General features: G+C 36.6%; 1 protein-coding gene across 1 annotated transcript in view; it reads right to left on the bottom strand.

Moving 5' to 3' along the window:
* Nucleotides 1-9760, bottom strand: part of ush2a (Usher syndrome 2A (autosomal recessive, mild)) — a 250931-nt gene extending 241171 nt beyond the window's left edge. Inside the window, 3 exon segments of the mRNA XM_048191491.1 lie at nt 6052-6217; nt 7635-8287; nt 9391-9760. Coding sequence (XP_048047448.1) covers nt 6052-6217; nt 7635-8167 — 699 coding nt within the window. The 5' untranslated portion in view covers nt 8168-8287; nt 9391-9760.
* Nucleotides 9761-17331: the final 7571 nt, after the last annotated feature.

Genomic DNA, 17331 nt, shown 5'->3' on the forward strand with positions numbered 1-17331 from the left:
CACTTCACTAGCAAAGAACTACATCAAAAGAGTCCCAACCTTTATATGCAAGAACAAGGAAGTTTTAAATATTTATAAGAGCGAGTTTTGTCATGACAGGCACCTGACACGCATTGATATGATAATTCAGATTTACATTGAGGAACTGCTGTAATCACTGCTCCTCCTTTGCTCCTCCTTGGCATTTACATTTTCAGATTTCCCTCTTCGACGACTCTTTTCAAGTGTCGAGACCTGCCGAGGCTCGTCAGCTATGCTGTGATACGTTCACGGTTTTGAACTGACGTGCAAAGAGAGACAAAAAAGAACGCTGTTGTACTTTTCCTCCCTGCCGAGTCTTATGCCACGCGATACTTGCTTGATCTCAATTACGGCCCACATCTTCAGAGAGACAAATTACTCACAATAAGCAGCGCAACAAACAACTGACAGGAGCCCACTGTCGCTCCTCATCGTCATCCAAGCAGGCAGCATAAAAGGCATATCACTCTTCTCTCGCTTCTCCTCCTCTGTTGCTCTCACTCTCCTCTAAAAGTAATGACTACGGACAAGCACCTACAGATCAACTCCTCTTTTCTTTTTCCCTGAAGCCTTTCTAAATGCTGTAATGTTGTATTCCGTTTGAGTGTTTCTTTTTTCCACCGCTCTCTTTATCTTGGAGTTTCTTTTGACTATACAGGCTTCCTCCACAGACGGCAAAAGACACCTACCTGTCAAGTCGCTTAATTATTTGGTGGCCTGCTTTTTACAAAACCATACTGTCAGACAGTAGCAGAGTAAAAGACAACAAATAATCCCAAACTGACCATGAGGGAATGTGAAAGTAATGTGATAGTGATTGTGCTAAAAACCACTTGTATATTATAGTTTTGTATTTCAGATTAAAATTGTTAAAGGTGCCATCGAATTGAAAATTGAATTTACCTCGGCATAGTTGAATAACAAGAGTTCAGTACATGGAAATGACATACAGTGAGTCTCAAACTCCATTGTTTCCTTCTTCTTATATAAATCTCATTTGTTTAAAAGACCTCCGAAGAACAGGCGAATCTCAACATAACACCGACTGTTACGTAACAGTCGGGGTGTACGCCCCCAATATTTGCATATGCCAGCCCATGTTCCCAACATTATGAAAGGCATTAGACAAGGGCAGCCAGTATTAACGTCTGGATGTGCACAGCCGAATCATCAGACTAGGTAAGCAAGCAAGGACAATAGCGAAAAATGGCAGATGGAGCAATAATAACTGACATGATCCATGATATAATGATATTTTTACTGATATTTGTAAATTGTCTTTCTAAATGTTTCGTTAGCATGTGGCTAATGTGCTGTTAAATGTGGTTAAAGTTACCATCGTTTCTTACTGTATTCACGGAGACAAGAGCCATCGCTATTTTCATTTTTAAACACCTGCAGTCTGTATAATTCATAAACACATCTTCATTCTTTATAAATCTCTCCAACAGTGTAGCATTAGCCGTTAGCCACGGAGCACTGGAAAGGGGGGCGGAGAGCACGAGCAATTAAAGGGGCAGCAGCCCTGAATCGGCGCATTTCTAATTATGCTCCAAAATAGGCAGATAAATACATTATTTTTAAAAAATCGATGGGGTATTTTGAGCTGAAACTTCACAGACACATTCAGGGGACACCTTAGACTTATATTACATCTTGTAAAAAAACGTTCGATGGCACCTTTAAAAAGAAAAAGGAAGGGGTAACAATGTGTAAAACTAATGTTAATGGCATGGATGGGCTTGGATGGTCAACTACTCCAGTGATTTTCAACCAGGGTTATGTGTACCCATAGGTATTTGACTTGGAAAGACTTGACTTTTCTTTGTTAAACCTATAAAACAGAAACTGACTGAAAATAAAAATATTTGTAGTGTCAATAAAATAAAATTTAAATGATCACATGTATTTTGTATAGTACCTTAACACTGTGGTATTTACTTAATACAAATTCAAAATAAAAGTTAAAATGATTTTTTTAGCAACTTTTTACATACATTTTCACATTTTTATTTCCAATACGCTACAATATGAAGAAACACATTTTAGGTTGGTGTTCATTATTCAAGTACACAAGACAAAAAGCGGTTTGCAAACTAGTTGGTCACTAAGGCTGGGTTAAAAATATTGATTTCTTGATTTTAACAGATTTTCATTTTGATAAACCGATATCGATTCTTAGATCCCAAGAATCTTTTAGTCCATGCTGTTTTCAGTTGATGAATGAACAAAACTTTGTAGTGTGCCTCCTATCCAATCAATTGCAGAAAACTTTGTGCTTTGTTACCTTTGATATGAAACAAAGTCTCAGTTTTCAAATTCTGTCAATTTTATTACGAAATCCAAACAATAAATGCTGTTTTGGAGCTCTTTAATGTGGTGTGTCAGAGCACTGTAGCGGCTCAGTTCAAGCGAAGCGGCAGTATGGAGCGCATGTGAATGGATTATCTCTTCTGCTTTACTACTAGTTACAGCATGAAATAAAAATGAATGAACACCATGTTGAAAAGATACAGTACAACTTACCAACATCTGTATCATGTCTCATGTAATCACTCAGTGTTTCAATCACGGAAAAATGTCAATAAAACAGCTTATAAACACAAGTTTATAATCGCAATCTTGTTATTATCACAATCTTATCGTAAATAACTAGGACTTCTTTAGATCCACTTGCTGCTCAACACCAGTGGGCCGGGTTAATGATGCAATGATGTAAAAGTAGGTGTTGTTGTCTTGCTCCAGAGGCAGTCATATGCAAATGATTGTGCCCCTGTGATGTCATATGTCACCTCGGATTCAAATGAAGCATTTTACAGCTTGATTGTATAAATGCTTTTTTATTAATGATGAGGATGTTTTAAGGAACTTGCAGGATGTATTAATGATACAAAGACCTCTTGAATGCCAAAGATCAAGGAAATTTTGATTTCTCATGTCATGACCCCTTTAAATGTAAGTAGCACATCAGTTAATTTTAACCTTTAATATTAATATTCCAACTGGGGTTCCCTGTATAGTTTACAGCATTAGATTTTTTTTTTCCTTGAGAAAATTTGCCATGTACTGTACCTGATATATACCCCAATTATTTGATTTTGAATAAAACTGAATCAAAATCAGAACTGAATCGAATCACAAGCCTGTGAATTCAAACTGAATTGCAAAATTTGTGTCCATACCTAGCACTATTGATGCTTAAAGGTGCCCTTGATTCAAAAATTGAATTTACCTTGGCATAGTTAAATAACAAGAGTTCAGTACATGGAAAAGACATACAGTGACTCTCAAACTCCATTGTTTCCTCCTTCTTATATAAATCTCATTCGTTTAAAAGACCTCCGAAGAACAGGCGAATCTCAACATAACACCGACTGTTACGTAACAGTCAGGATTATTAATATGTACGCCCCCAATATTTGCATATGCCAGCCCATGTTCCCAACATTATGAAAGGCATTAGACAAGGGCAGCCAGTATTAACATCTGGATGTGCACAGCCGAATCATCAGACTAGGTAAGCAAGCAATAACAACAGCGAAAAATGGCAGATGGAGCAATAATAACTGACATGATTCATGATAACATGTTATTTTTAGTGATATTTGTAAATTGTCTTTCTACATGTTTCGTTAGCATGTTGCTAATGTACTGTTAAAAGTGGTTAAAGTTACCATTGTTTATTACTGTATTCACGGAGACAAGAGCCGTCGCTATTTTCATTTTTAAACACTTGCAGTCTGTATAATTCATAAACACAACTTCATTCTCTATAAATCTCTCCAATAGTGTGTAATGTTAGCCGTTAGCCATGGAGCACTATCAAACTCATTCATAACCAAATGTAAACATTCAAATAAACACTGTACTTACGCGATTAGACATGCTGCATGACGAACACTTTGTAAAGATCCATTTTGAGGGTTATATTAGCTGTGTGAACTTTTTTTAATGTTGTTTAAGGCAAGCACGAGCTCCGTGGGCGGAGAGCACGAGCAATTAAAGGGCCAGCAGCCCTGAATCGGCTCATTTATAAAGATGCCCCAAAATAGGCAGTTAAAAAAATGAATAAAAAAAATCTATGGGGTATTTTGAGCTGAAACTTCACAGAAACATTCAGGGGACACCTTAGACTTATATTACATCTTTAAAAAAAAAAGTTGTAGGGCACCTTTAAAAGAGACTTCTCAGACAGGGGATTCCTAGGATATAACTGACAGACATTCAACATAAATAGGCTAAACAACTTTTTTATTGCACAAAACAATCATAACAAAAAGCTTTCTGACATGTTTCTCCAGCAGCCATTTTTGCCTACATAATATAGTTTAACATAATTATGCATGATCTGTATATATCCCATTTTTTTGTGAGGACTACGGTATTTCAAGAGTCAGAGTTACTGTATTTATCCATTGTGTTTAATATCTGTCATTTATCTGATTAAAACATGTATATTGTGTCTCCCTAAGAAACACATCTGGTGTCAGGTGGACATAACCCTAAATTAACCCCAGCCTAATTACAAAAGGCTTTCTTAAGAACAGCTACCTCAGTAATTGTTCAAGCAACCCACTGACTAGTCAGTTTTGAAAATGTGTAGTTTTGCAGAGTCAAAAGGTCTAGCTATCACTTTTAAAAAGATGTGTAATGGACAGATGCATGGCACATATATGTCTTTGTTAAATAGCTAACATACAATCATAGTTTTATGATTACTTTTGTAATGTGTTTCATAATCATATTTAAAAGTTAGTATATACTTGGTGAAAAAAACAGGTACTTAGACTGCATCAGTAATAGCCCTCTGCAAGTAGACCACCATGAAGAGTTAAGGCTGAAAATAGGCTAATTTTGTCCCTGGAATACAGTGGCCGGCCTGCAGTTTAAATTCCTAATGGGCACAGAGAATATATCTTATATAGTCCAAGTCAAGGCTGTCGCAGGAAGGGAACATATTACCTCTGAATTTGTGGGAAGGATCTCATTATCATAATAATGTTTTCTGTCCCAGAAGTCAACCTGCTATTCATAATCTGAACGATTGCAATTTAAAGCCATAATAATCACTACTATTGTAAGGTAATACTCTCCACAGACAGAGCACTCTGTTTCCTGATGATGGCCAAGTTTATCCTCTGCTCTTTCTCTTTTCATTTCTGACTCAGAGATACAGGCAGCCATTCGCAAAGCTGAACAATGCCAGAGAACCAGTCCTGATGGGGCTGACTGGTACTTTGTCTGCGCAAAGGGCTTCGAAAGCTGAGAATGAAACATGACCCAGCAATTCCACAGATTTTGTGCTCTTCATATTTGCATTGCCGCATTGGATGCGGATCATTCTTTGAAAACAAAGCAGAGGCAAAAACAGCTGAGAATTTCTGACAGGAATGAAGCAGGAGCGACTGGGCCTGGTGTGTGTGTTGATATGTATTCAGAGCGGGGTGTGCGAGGGGCTGACCTGCTCTCTTCCCCCTTCCTGCCCTCACAGCTGCAGGAAAGCAGATGTTTACCACTGTAATTAACGCCTTCTATTCATGCATCTTGTCCAAAGTGGAAATCTGTTGTGACATGGGTTCAGCGAGAACCTGCTGCGGGTTCTCTCGACACAATATTAATATCAATATTTTCCAGCAGCTAATTACCTCAGATATGAATGGAGCGTGATTTAGAGCAACACTACATGACACTTGACCAAGCTTGTTATATTATTTCTTCTGCAGTGCTAAAAAACTATCAATCACCACTGTCAGCTCAGCAACATATATTTTAATGTACAAGACATTAAAATATTCTTGATCCCATCAAGCGCCTTTATGCCAGAGAAATTAAATGAAGGCAATAAATGAAAAATAATATACATATTCCACCTCTGAAACTACTTTGTCAACATAACCAAGGCAACAACAACAACATCGCAGCTATCTAAAAGCAATCCAAACAAATCCTGAAGGATAAAATCAAGTCCTGCCCAATTTTCCAATATAAATAGCCACAGAAAGAATAAGAGAATAGAAACGTGCTTCCTACCTGTACAGCCAAGTGTGTCCAGCGGCCAATGCTAATGTGACCTGCAGTCTTCATGCTTATGGAGAAGTTTTGTCTGCTTTGAATGCCGTAGTGGATCTGAATGTCTTCCTCAGAGACCGTCACAAGCAGCACCAGTCTGCCCACAGCGCTCTTTTCGATTAAAGTCCTGCACAATAGGAAAATAAACATTAATGATTGGATAAAAGCAATTTAGGTACTCAAAACATACGCCATAAAAGAATATCCAAATTAGGCCTTAAATTTGCATGAAGTATCTACATTTTGTGTTGCATGATACATCTTCATATGAAGCGGCTCATATAATTTCACAGTGAAAGACATTAGTAAACAATCAATAGACCTTTAAAAGATCGGCTATGAAATTCCAACAACCCTCTTTTACTAGGAAATTCCTTGCCATCTGAAATGAGCATCACTCTGACATTTATGCAAGTTGTATCAATATTTTCCATTTGCCTTTTCTTGTTACTCAAAAACAACCTCATACACTGTCATATGAAACACCATTACAGACGTTTTACGGGAAACGGCAGCATTTACGAACACAGGCCACCGCATCCAATAAATCATAAAGCATTTGTACTCAGGTTGCGGCTGGCCTCGGAGTCAGAAACATCTCACCTATAGCCAAGCTTTGCTGCCTGCTCCACTTGCAATTAGGCCAGGTTTCTCCAGGGAAGGCAACATTTTAGTATTCAATATGTCTAGTAAGGCAAGTGTTCCAAAAAACTACGTCTGAGCGGTGTATATTTTTATGTCATATTACCAAGGGGATCTTAGGCAGGTATTAAACACAGGCCAATTAATTCACTAAGAACAGAATAAACACACATGCCTGTTGACTCCGCCTCGCGCCACTTCAAGGAGAGACTGCGTTGGATGAACCGCCTTGACCGCACGGACTCGCTTATTTATTTTTCAACACTACACGCTGGTGGCTTTCTCTCCCTTTTCAAGCTCTGCACTTGATATAAAATGCTGAAACAGTTGTTCTTCGTCTACAGCCTCTCTGACTCCATCCTTTCATCCCATCACCCACTTTCAACTATATCATTTTCTGTGCTGTGGAAAAACAAAGTGGCCTTTGAGTTGATGCTTTTTTGCCAGAGCTCAGGAAACACTGTGGCAATTTCATTTCATTGATCTAAAACTGGCCACAGCTGGTCTTGCCGGAGCAGAGCAAGCAGGGCTCATAGCTTTTTCAACTTGGCAGGACTCCTCACTGAATGTATTCCATGTACCAACACGGTTTCAAAGTGGAGATACAACAGAGGAAATGTCTGAAAATGAGGTGAGGACAACCAACAGCTGAGTGGGGATCAACTACACAGGAAAAGCTATTTTGAATAAAACCAGCTCTGGCAAGGCGAGCGGTCGAGCTAATCCATATCGGGTTTAGATCATACAGCGGCGTTCTAACAAGTCATTCTTTTCCTGGAACGGAACAGGTATTGAAACTGATCTGGTTGATTAAGTAAAATATTCACTCTCTAAGTGACAGAAACACTTGCACTGCCTCTCTGATCTTCTTAAGGGAAAATTCTGGACGTGTGTCTACTTACATTACAGTGTCTTGCTCGAGTTTCAGCCACACCGTTAGAGTAAATGAGCTTGCTGGGCCGAAGCTTAGAGTTGAGGGGGAAGCCGGACAACCTCTCGAGGTGGGAAAGATGAAGCTGGTGGAATCAGCCTCTGCACCTGGGTGGTGGTCTCGTGCATCACTTTTCCAGCACGTGCCCACACTTGTGGCGAAAACGTCGGTGTAGTCTGGCGTAGAGGAACTATATGGACACTCTTGGATACAGAATTTCTGGATACAGGTGAGGAGATCCTCCTGAACCTGGCCGGCTTGACAGAAAGTACTCCTTTCAGGAATTCCACATGTGGCCATCGTCGGCATGGTGCTGACAGATTTATATGCCCCTATGTTCTCAAGCCTGGGGAAGTTGCCCTGAGGGGCAACCAGGCTGAGGGAGGCATAAAAGCCTAGGGTGTACAGTAATAACATAGCACCTTTGTGCCCAAGGAGCCAATTCGTTGTTGGTGCCGAGGTTGCCTCCTGATGTAGTGATCTTAAATAAGTAATGATGGTCATGCCGGTGGTGACATTTTTACAGTCCAGTGCCTTGGGTAAGGCAGCGCAGCTTAATGGCACAATGTCAAAGAGGAGGCCAAAGCCTTCACATGATAGCTAGGATTTGGGCCCGTCAAAGTCCTGTAGAAAACCAAAGGGAGAAAGGAAGAGTAAAATCATATGTGAAAACATATTTATGAAAATATTATACCCTGACACCCTGCCTAAGGCTCTTAGGATTCCACTTGATGCAAGAAAAGCTTAACAATTACTTTTGCTGGTGCATCTGAATTGCACTGGGCATGGCTTTCCACCCTCAATTCAAGTGGCATTATAAAGAGGAGAATTATAATAACCTTTCAAAAATGGTGTACAGTAAAGACATAAAATACATGCACAAAGAAGAGATGAAAAACAAATCAGGTAGGTTTATAGTTCCTTAAAAAAATCCAGAGTAAGAGTCTACTAGACTGATGACTGAGCACGAGCTCAACCTTGTTCACGTTACTATCGCAGCGGGCTATTTGCCAACATGCATTCGAACAGGTTTCTGGAGCCAATCTTATTGACTTTGTATCAGAATGAAGAAAAAGAGCAAAAACAAGAAAACCCTTGGGAAATTCTGTCCTTTGTCAAACGTGTGAGTGTTATACAAAGACTTTCTGGGGGTAGACGTTTTAAAGGACTTCTGTAGGCTAGGTAAGGTTCTCCTCAAGCGACAAGAATTGTCTTTTTTGGTGCCTCTAGAGCTACCCGTCACATAATTTCACGACATTCTAAACAAAACACTTCAGTTTTTGTGATTACAGTTTGAAATATGTGAAAAAAAATATGTAATTCAAATTCAGTGATAATCCAGTTTGACGTTTTCCCGTCCGACACTATGGCAGCATACTGTTACTATGGTTACCTCCTCAGGCGAATGCTACTTCTGTTCTACGACTTCTATTAAGCGTTGGATACTCTGACAAACTTTTGTGACAACTGAAACGTTGTTTGTACACTTATATGTAAAAATACATACGTTTAAACCTCCATCGTTTTTATTCAGACTTTCTTAATTAGATTCCATAATGCGCACCATCCACTTCAGTGAACAAAAACACTGGCTGTTTTGTTTAAACGTCTTTAATAAATAGAAGAAATGTGTCGCATTAAACTAATTGAGTACAAGCAAATATTAACGGGGAAAAGCACACTGAAGATCCATATGAGACACGAAAAACAGACTACTATATTCTTACCTCGGCGCATGATGAATTCAAGGAGCGCGTGGCCACTCTGAGCAAAGCAGATTATGAGAGTTCGCCATCTGCTCCTGTCCAGAACTTGAACGCTCGACCACTAAAACAATTTACCGAAATGCTGATAAATAACATACACGCACATATCCGCCACGAATAAAAACAAAACACCTGTTGGCATCATTGATCGGTCGCTGGAGGAAGATGTCAGTGTTACATTACGTCTCGATTTAACAAGTGGATCTCTTGGCTCAGGAACGCCACTCGACGTCGCTAAGCAACCGAGCACAGAGTTGCACATTCAGGTGCTGGACTCCGGGAGGGGAAAGCAGGACAAAGGATTAAAGAGAGGGGGGCTGAATGAATGCACTATGTGGGGATGTCTGAGTATTATTATGGTCCATGACGCAATGGCTCACACTGATCACTGGGAATCTGGGATGGCATTACATTGGCCAAATGTCTCATCCTACTTTGTGCACCTTAAACCCACTTGAAATGGGTGTAAATGGAACAACCCTTATAACTGACTGGCCTACACCTGCTTTAACTCTCAGAGACCCAAGCATATACATTAATTATATGTTTTGACTGTCTTGAGAAGCTTTTCCAGTAAGCTGGGAGGATGAAATTTGGATACATTCATATCCAAAGACAATTACATTTTAAACTCTTAAAGTTTGTGGAATATTTTCTACACTTCACTGATCCCCTTGCATATTTAGAGGCCTATGGTGCACTTGCTTTGAACTTTATGAAAGTCTTCGATATAAAGCTAAAAATTATGATTAGGCTATCTTAGAGCAGTCTCCATATAAATTTTCGATTTTTTTATTCATTAGGCTACAAATTAAAACTAAAATAATCTGGAGTAGTGTCATTAACTGAATGGGCTTTGTTGTGTGAATACAATTTTATATATTAATCACATAATATTGAATTTTACAGTTTTTTGTAGATTGGTATTTTTGTCAGATGTAATACTTTTTCAATCAAAAAACATGTTGAGAATTAAGAAAAAGAAATACAAAAGTGCAATACTTGGGAAATTTGTTACAAAAATAGACAAAAAGGAAAGGTTATAGGCATATACAGCACATAATACGTACATTATACACAGAGCCTATTTTAACCTAAATATTAAAGTTAATGATTGTCAGCATAGTCTACTCATTCACATATTCATCCATTCCTTCTATCATAGGAGACTCTTGCAGGTAAATAATAATAATAATGTTGTAACATCAAGTAACATCTAAAGAGTCATGCATGTCATTATTAAATTTTCCAAGTATTGATTTTAGATTGGGAGGAAATTCTGATTAATCATTTGTCCACTAAATTGGACATCATGCATAGCTATATTTCATCTAAAATGCACACTATTACTGTGACTGTTATTTAAACACTGCAGTAACCTTTTTGGTTGTAAATAAATGTATTTGTGTTATTAAAATATAATTTGCAGTTCAAAAAAGTAATCTGATTACATAATGCATGTTACTTGTAATGCCTTGCTTTACTTGTCTTTACATCAAAAAAGTAATCTGATTACATAATGCATGTTACTTGTAATGCGTTGCTTTACTCGTCTTTACATCAAAAAAGTAATCTGATTACATAATGCATGTTACTTGTAATGCGTTGCTTTACTTTTTACTCAAAAAAGTAATCTGATTACATAATGCATGTTACTTGTAATGCGTTGCTTTACTCGTTACATCAAAAAAGTAATCTGATTACATAATGCATGTTACTTGTAATGCGTTGCTTTACTCGTCTTTACATAATGCATGTTACTTGTAATGCGTTGCTTTACTCGTTACATCAAAAAAGTAATCTGATTACATAATGGATGCTACTTATAGGCTAATGCATTGCTTTACTCGTCTTTACATCAAAAAAGCAATCTGATTACATAATGCATGTTACTTGTAATGCGTTGCTTTACTCGTCTTTACATCAAAAAAGTAATCTGATTACATAATGCATGTTACTTGTAATGCGTTGCTTTACTCGTCTTTACATCAAAAAAGTAATCTGATTACATAATGCATGTTACTTGTAATGCGTTGCTTTACTCGTCTTTACATCAAAAAAGTAATCTGATTACATAATGCATGTTACTTGTAATGCGTTGCTTTACTCGTCTTTACATCAAAAAAGTAATCTGATTACATAATGCATGTTACTTGTAATGCGTTGCTTTACTCGTCTTTACATAATGCATGTTACTTGTAATGCGTTGCTTTACTCGTTACATCAAAAAAGTAATCTGATTACATAATGGATGCTACTTATAGGCTAATGCATTGCTTTACTCGTCTTTACATCAAAAAAGCAATCTGATTACATAATGCATGTTACTTGTAATGCGTTGCTTTACTCGTCTTTACATCAAAAAAGTAATCTGATTACATAATGCATGTTACTTGTAATGCGTTGCTTTACTCGTCTTTACATCAAAAAAGTAATCTGATTACATAATGCATGTTACTTGTAATGCGTTGCTTTACTCGTCATCGTTACATCAAAAAGTAATCTGATTACATAATGGATGCTACTTACAGGCTAATGCGTTGCTTTACTCGTCTTTACATCAAAAAAAGCAATCTGATTACATAATGCATGCTACTTGTAGGCTAATGCGTTGCTTTACTCGTCATAACATCAAAAAAGTGATCTGATTACATAATGCATGTTACTTGTAATGCATTGCTTTACTCATCATAACATCAAAAAAGTAATCTGATTACATAATGCATGTTACTTGTAATGCGTTGCTTTACTCGTCGTAACATCAAAAAAGTAATCTGATTACATAATGCATGTTACTTGTCATGCATTGCTTTACTCGTCATCGTTACATCAAAAAGTAATCTGATTACATAATGGATGCTACTTACAGGCTAATGCGTTGCTTTACTCGTCTTTACATCAAAAAAAGCAATCTGATTACATAATGCATGCTACTTGTAGGCTAATGCGTTGCTTTACTCGTCATAACATCAAAAAAGTGATCTGATTACATAATGCATGTTACTTGTAATGCATTGCTTTACTCATCATAACATCAAAAAAGTAATCTGATTACATAATGCATGTTACTTGTAATGCAATGCTTTACTCGTCGTAACATCAAAAAAGTAATCTGATTACATAATGCAAGTTACTTGTAATGCATCGCTTTACTCGCCATCGTTACATCAAAAAGTAATCTGATTACATAATGCAAGTTACTTGTAATGCATTGCCCCCAACACTGCTCATTTCAGATGAGATTGAAAATACCTGATCTCTTTTTTTTTTTTTCACAGTCTGAAAACATCAGCAGATCAATGTAGATTTCAGTCTGAAGTTTTCTAAGAGAGGAGAGTTACAGAAGAAATTTGTCCATTTTGAACATAATCAGAATTATCAGCTAATAAGGGTAAATCAGTGTACTCTGGTAGACTGGAGGGAGCGTGAACATTATTTACATAGTCTGAGTTGGGTTTCCACAGAGTTGTACCTCCACCAGATCTTTGATGGAATCACATTCTCATGTTCTGATTTCAAAGACATGCATTTAACTTATATAAAGTTCTTCTCTGTCTGAACAGGAACAGGAATAAACTCAATTGAGTTTGTAATAATTGAAGCTGTATTATATGTTTTTGTATTTAGTTTACAGTTTTCACATGATTTTATATCATGTTATTCATTGGTTTGTTAAATACATACAGTATTACTGTGTTATTACTGTATTATGTTTAATACTGTCTCTTCAGTTAAAACCAAAAACCCATTAAATATCACTGTAGTAATATGTATGTATTATGTAAATAGTAATGTGATTTCTGTCATTGTGACAAACAATAAATATTATATTTACATGCTTTAGAAACATTCGGGTAAACACTGCTTATTACAGGGATTAGAAGTGAAAAGAGGAGACAATTACATTTTAAAGCATGGGTGTGAAAACAAACCTGGAAAGAGACGTGAGGATTTGTGGAGAAAAACAAGAGATTCTTAGTGCATTCCAGCGAATTCTTAATGGGATATAAAGTAAATATCGTAAAACACAAGAGCAGACCTCAAATGCGCAGTATTTTTTCATACTGTTACAGCGGAATACAAAGGAAAAGGAAAATAATCAGGAGGAAAAGAATGCAGTGACTGAAAAGAGCTCTTGCCATAGATATTCTTGTCATGCCAAGTCACATTAAAATGAAAAGCATTACGTTATTCTCTTGAAGCCTGAACATGAAGGAAATTTTACAGCTCATTCAGTCAAACTGATGGATAAGGATTATCTGTAGTGCAACCTTTTGATTTGAAATGATTTTCTGAGTCTTTTTGAGTGGAACTTCCCCAAAATGGAAGTGCCACCAATAGTCTAAAACGCAGTAGGCTTGTTAGGAATAGGTGGATAGTGTGAATGTGTGTGGTATGAATGAAATTTGGTCATACTAGGTTGTCACCGTCATGTGATCTACAGCATCAGTTAATCTTAATGTTATATCGTGTCATGTTTATCAAAATAAAACTGATTAAAATATAGACCCCATGTTGAACTTCTACATACAGGCTCTGTATTAACCAGTATATACAGTGTAAAGTATTAAATGAAGTGTTTATGTTGTTACTTGAAAGTATCTGAAACATCTATTTATTTGACAAATATTGCATCTGATCCACTTCATCTGTCGGCTAATGTGTATGCAAACCTTGCACGAGCATGCAGCAAACCATACAACAGGGTTATACGTGATTAAAACAAAAGTCTCCTATTATTTGAAACTATTTATTATCTATGGGAGATATTTAACAGTTGCAATTACTTTTGTAAACAAAGACAGTCCTACCACTTTTTAATTAAGTGCATCTAATGACCTTAAGCAGCTTAGCTCAGTTGCCTAATAATCAATAAACTCCATCAGCTGTGTCCAGCTGTAGAATGACTTTCCCTTTAAACATGTATTGGTCTGAGGAACAGCAGCTTATTTCTGCCGCTATTAGAACATATACTGGACTTGTTCACATAAGGGCTGCAATTAGTTTAAATGTTGGTAAATTTTGAATAACTGCTTAAAGGGACAATCCACCCAAAAATGAAAATTCTATCATGATTTACTCACCCTCAGGTCATTTCAAACCTGTAAACACAAAAGAAGATATTTTGATGAATTAACCAAACAGTGTCAGTTCTAATTGACACTTCTATTTTCATACAATTCGTATGTTAAGTCTGACGTCACGTGGCAGCGCTTCCGGGTCCAAACGCTCTATCTCATACCACAAAAAACAAGAAAAAAAAAACAAACAAAAAAAACCTAACATTGCTAATATAAACACATTATGTGTGTAATACTACCAAAAAATTATAATCATAACCTTTATCTCCATACCAAAATCCATACCAATCCCAAATGGCCAGACAGTGATTCATCTTATAAATCGTTAATATATTCATGTCTGTGACGCTGTGAGCACGGAGACTGTTGGTAGACTGTAAGTATTTTAAATCTTTAACTTTTTTAAATTTTTAAAGACGGCATTCTCAAGTGAAACAAACGGGGACTTGGACCCAGAAACGGCATTCCTTACGCCACGACCAGCGGATAGACTTCTATTGTCCATACAATAGAAGTCAATGGGAACCAAAACTAGTTATCAACATTTGCATTTTCTTAATAAGTCATGCAGGTTTGGAACGACATGAGGGTGAGTAATTGATGACAGAATTTCTTTGGGTGGACTATCCCTTTAACATTCAATTCTAATAATGTTACATCAACTATGAGAAGTGTGGTATAATATGAGGCTAATTTGAAACACGAAAACACAAACATGTACATTCCAATATTCTGAGTGCATATTTAGCATTTTCTATTTATCCTCATGAGATAAAATTTAAGATCAAGGCTAATGAAAGTATTTCCCAACATTGACTACAGTTTCATCATGTTTTCCTATTCCATTAGACTGAAGTAGACATCAGGTTTGGATTTTAATCATATCGATTTTTCTTAAGCCTCCTGTCTTGCAGCCTCTGCTGCACACAAATGCTGAGAATGTTGAAATGAAGAGCGGTGTTAGAATTAGCCTTAGCATTATCTTAGCTTTTGTTCACAGAGATAGCATGCAAATGAGGCTAACACTGCTATCCTCTGCATTCCAGTTACTCAGGAGACGAACCCTGGCAGTTTAACCCAGCTGTGCGCCTGGACTCTTCTGCTAATTAATGAAGCTCAACAACTACAAAAACAACACATTGCACTGTTTCCATTAGATTTTTTTCTGTTTTTCCCCTATTAAATATGTGATGCGATATTAAAAATCCACACTGGACTGAATAATATCACTGTTTCTCATTTATGCCAAATTAACATAAACCAACATATAAATCAGTCCCGTCCTCCCTGGCTTTACTAACAGGAATCCACTGGCAGAAATGCACCTTTTGACTGTTAAACTGGCATATGGTTTGTTTTACAATAAAATATGGGACATGTTAATGCCATAAATTGTAATAAAGCCTGAAAGTCATATCTTGAGCTTTATGCTGCTGATGTGCAGTTCTGTGGTATTTTCCCCCAGGGTTCCATAGTGAAATCCCTGTCCTGCTGAGATACATATGATTATATTAGCCTCTTACTCCCAGTGCAGGAAGAAAAATCTGCCATAGTTTGGCAAAGGGGTACAGATAGCATTCCGGTTGTATATTTCAGCACACTTCATCAATGTGCTTGCTAAATCTGTGTTAACATGAACTAACAATAAAAAAAATAGGGTAACACTTTAGAATACTGATCCTTCATTAATGAATAATTACACAGGAACAAATGAGTAATGCATTATTAACATTCTAGTAACTATTATTAACTAACAATAAACTCTGATGAATGAGTTAGTAAGTAATAGTGCTTAGTTAAAGGTGGTAGTTCACTATTAGCTAATCAGTAACTACTGTTTTTTTCATACCTCCCAGAGAACTACTAAGAACTACTATATACGTGTTCGTAATTAATGTGAATAATGAATAAGGTATAATTAATTCTAGAGTAAAGGCCTTGGTAACCCACTAGTAATGACTGAAGTATTACCAAATGCCTAAGAAGGAATTACTAATTATTTGGATCAGTATTCTAAAGTGAAAAGCATGATAACTCTCTAGTAACTACTGAAGTCTTTGTAAACTTTTGAGGTTTTTGTAAAGTATTGGATAGTAATAACTCAAGAGTTACTATAACTCTAAAGTAACTACTTCTTATTTGGATCCGTATGCTAAAGTGAAGATCATAGTAACCCACTAGTAATTACTTAAGTTTTACCAAATATCTCATAAGGAATTACTGTACAAAAACATACAAAAACATCAAAAGTTCACAAAGACTTCAGTAGTTACTAGAGAGTTATCATGTTTTTCACTTTAGAATACTGATCCAAATAATTAGTAATTCCTTCTTAAGTATTTAGTAATACTTCAGTCATTACTAGTGTGTTACCAAGGCCTTTACTCTAGAATTAATTATACATTAAGCATCATTCATGTTAATTATGAACCTGTATATAGTAGTTCTTAGTAGTTCTCTGGGAGGAATGAAAAAACAGTAGTTACTGATTAGTTAATAGTGAACTACCACCTACAACTGAGCACTGTTACTTACTAATTCATTAATCAGAGTTTATTGTTAGTTAATAGTAGTTACTTGAGTGTTAATACTGCAGTATTCATTTGTTCCTGTGCAGTTATTCATTAATGAAGGATCAGTATTCTAAAGTGTTAGCTGTATTCTTATTAACTAACATTAACAAAGATTAATCAATACTGTTATGAATGCATTGGTCATTTTTAGGTAATGCATTAACCTTATTGTAAAGTGTTACCGTTTTATCAAAGATCAGCTGAAAATTGTATTTGTCACATACACAACAGTTTTCTATTGTAGAAAG

This window comes from Megalobrama amblycephala, linkage group LG5 (genome assembly GCF_018812025.1).
Source record: "Megalobrama amblycephala isolate DHTTF-2021 linkage group LG5, ASM1881202v1, whole genome shotgun sequence".
Lineage (NCBI taxonomy): Eukaryota > Metazoa > Chordata > Actinopteri > Cypriniformes > Xenocyprididae > Megalobrama > Megalobrama amblycephala.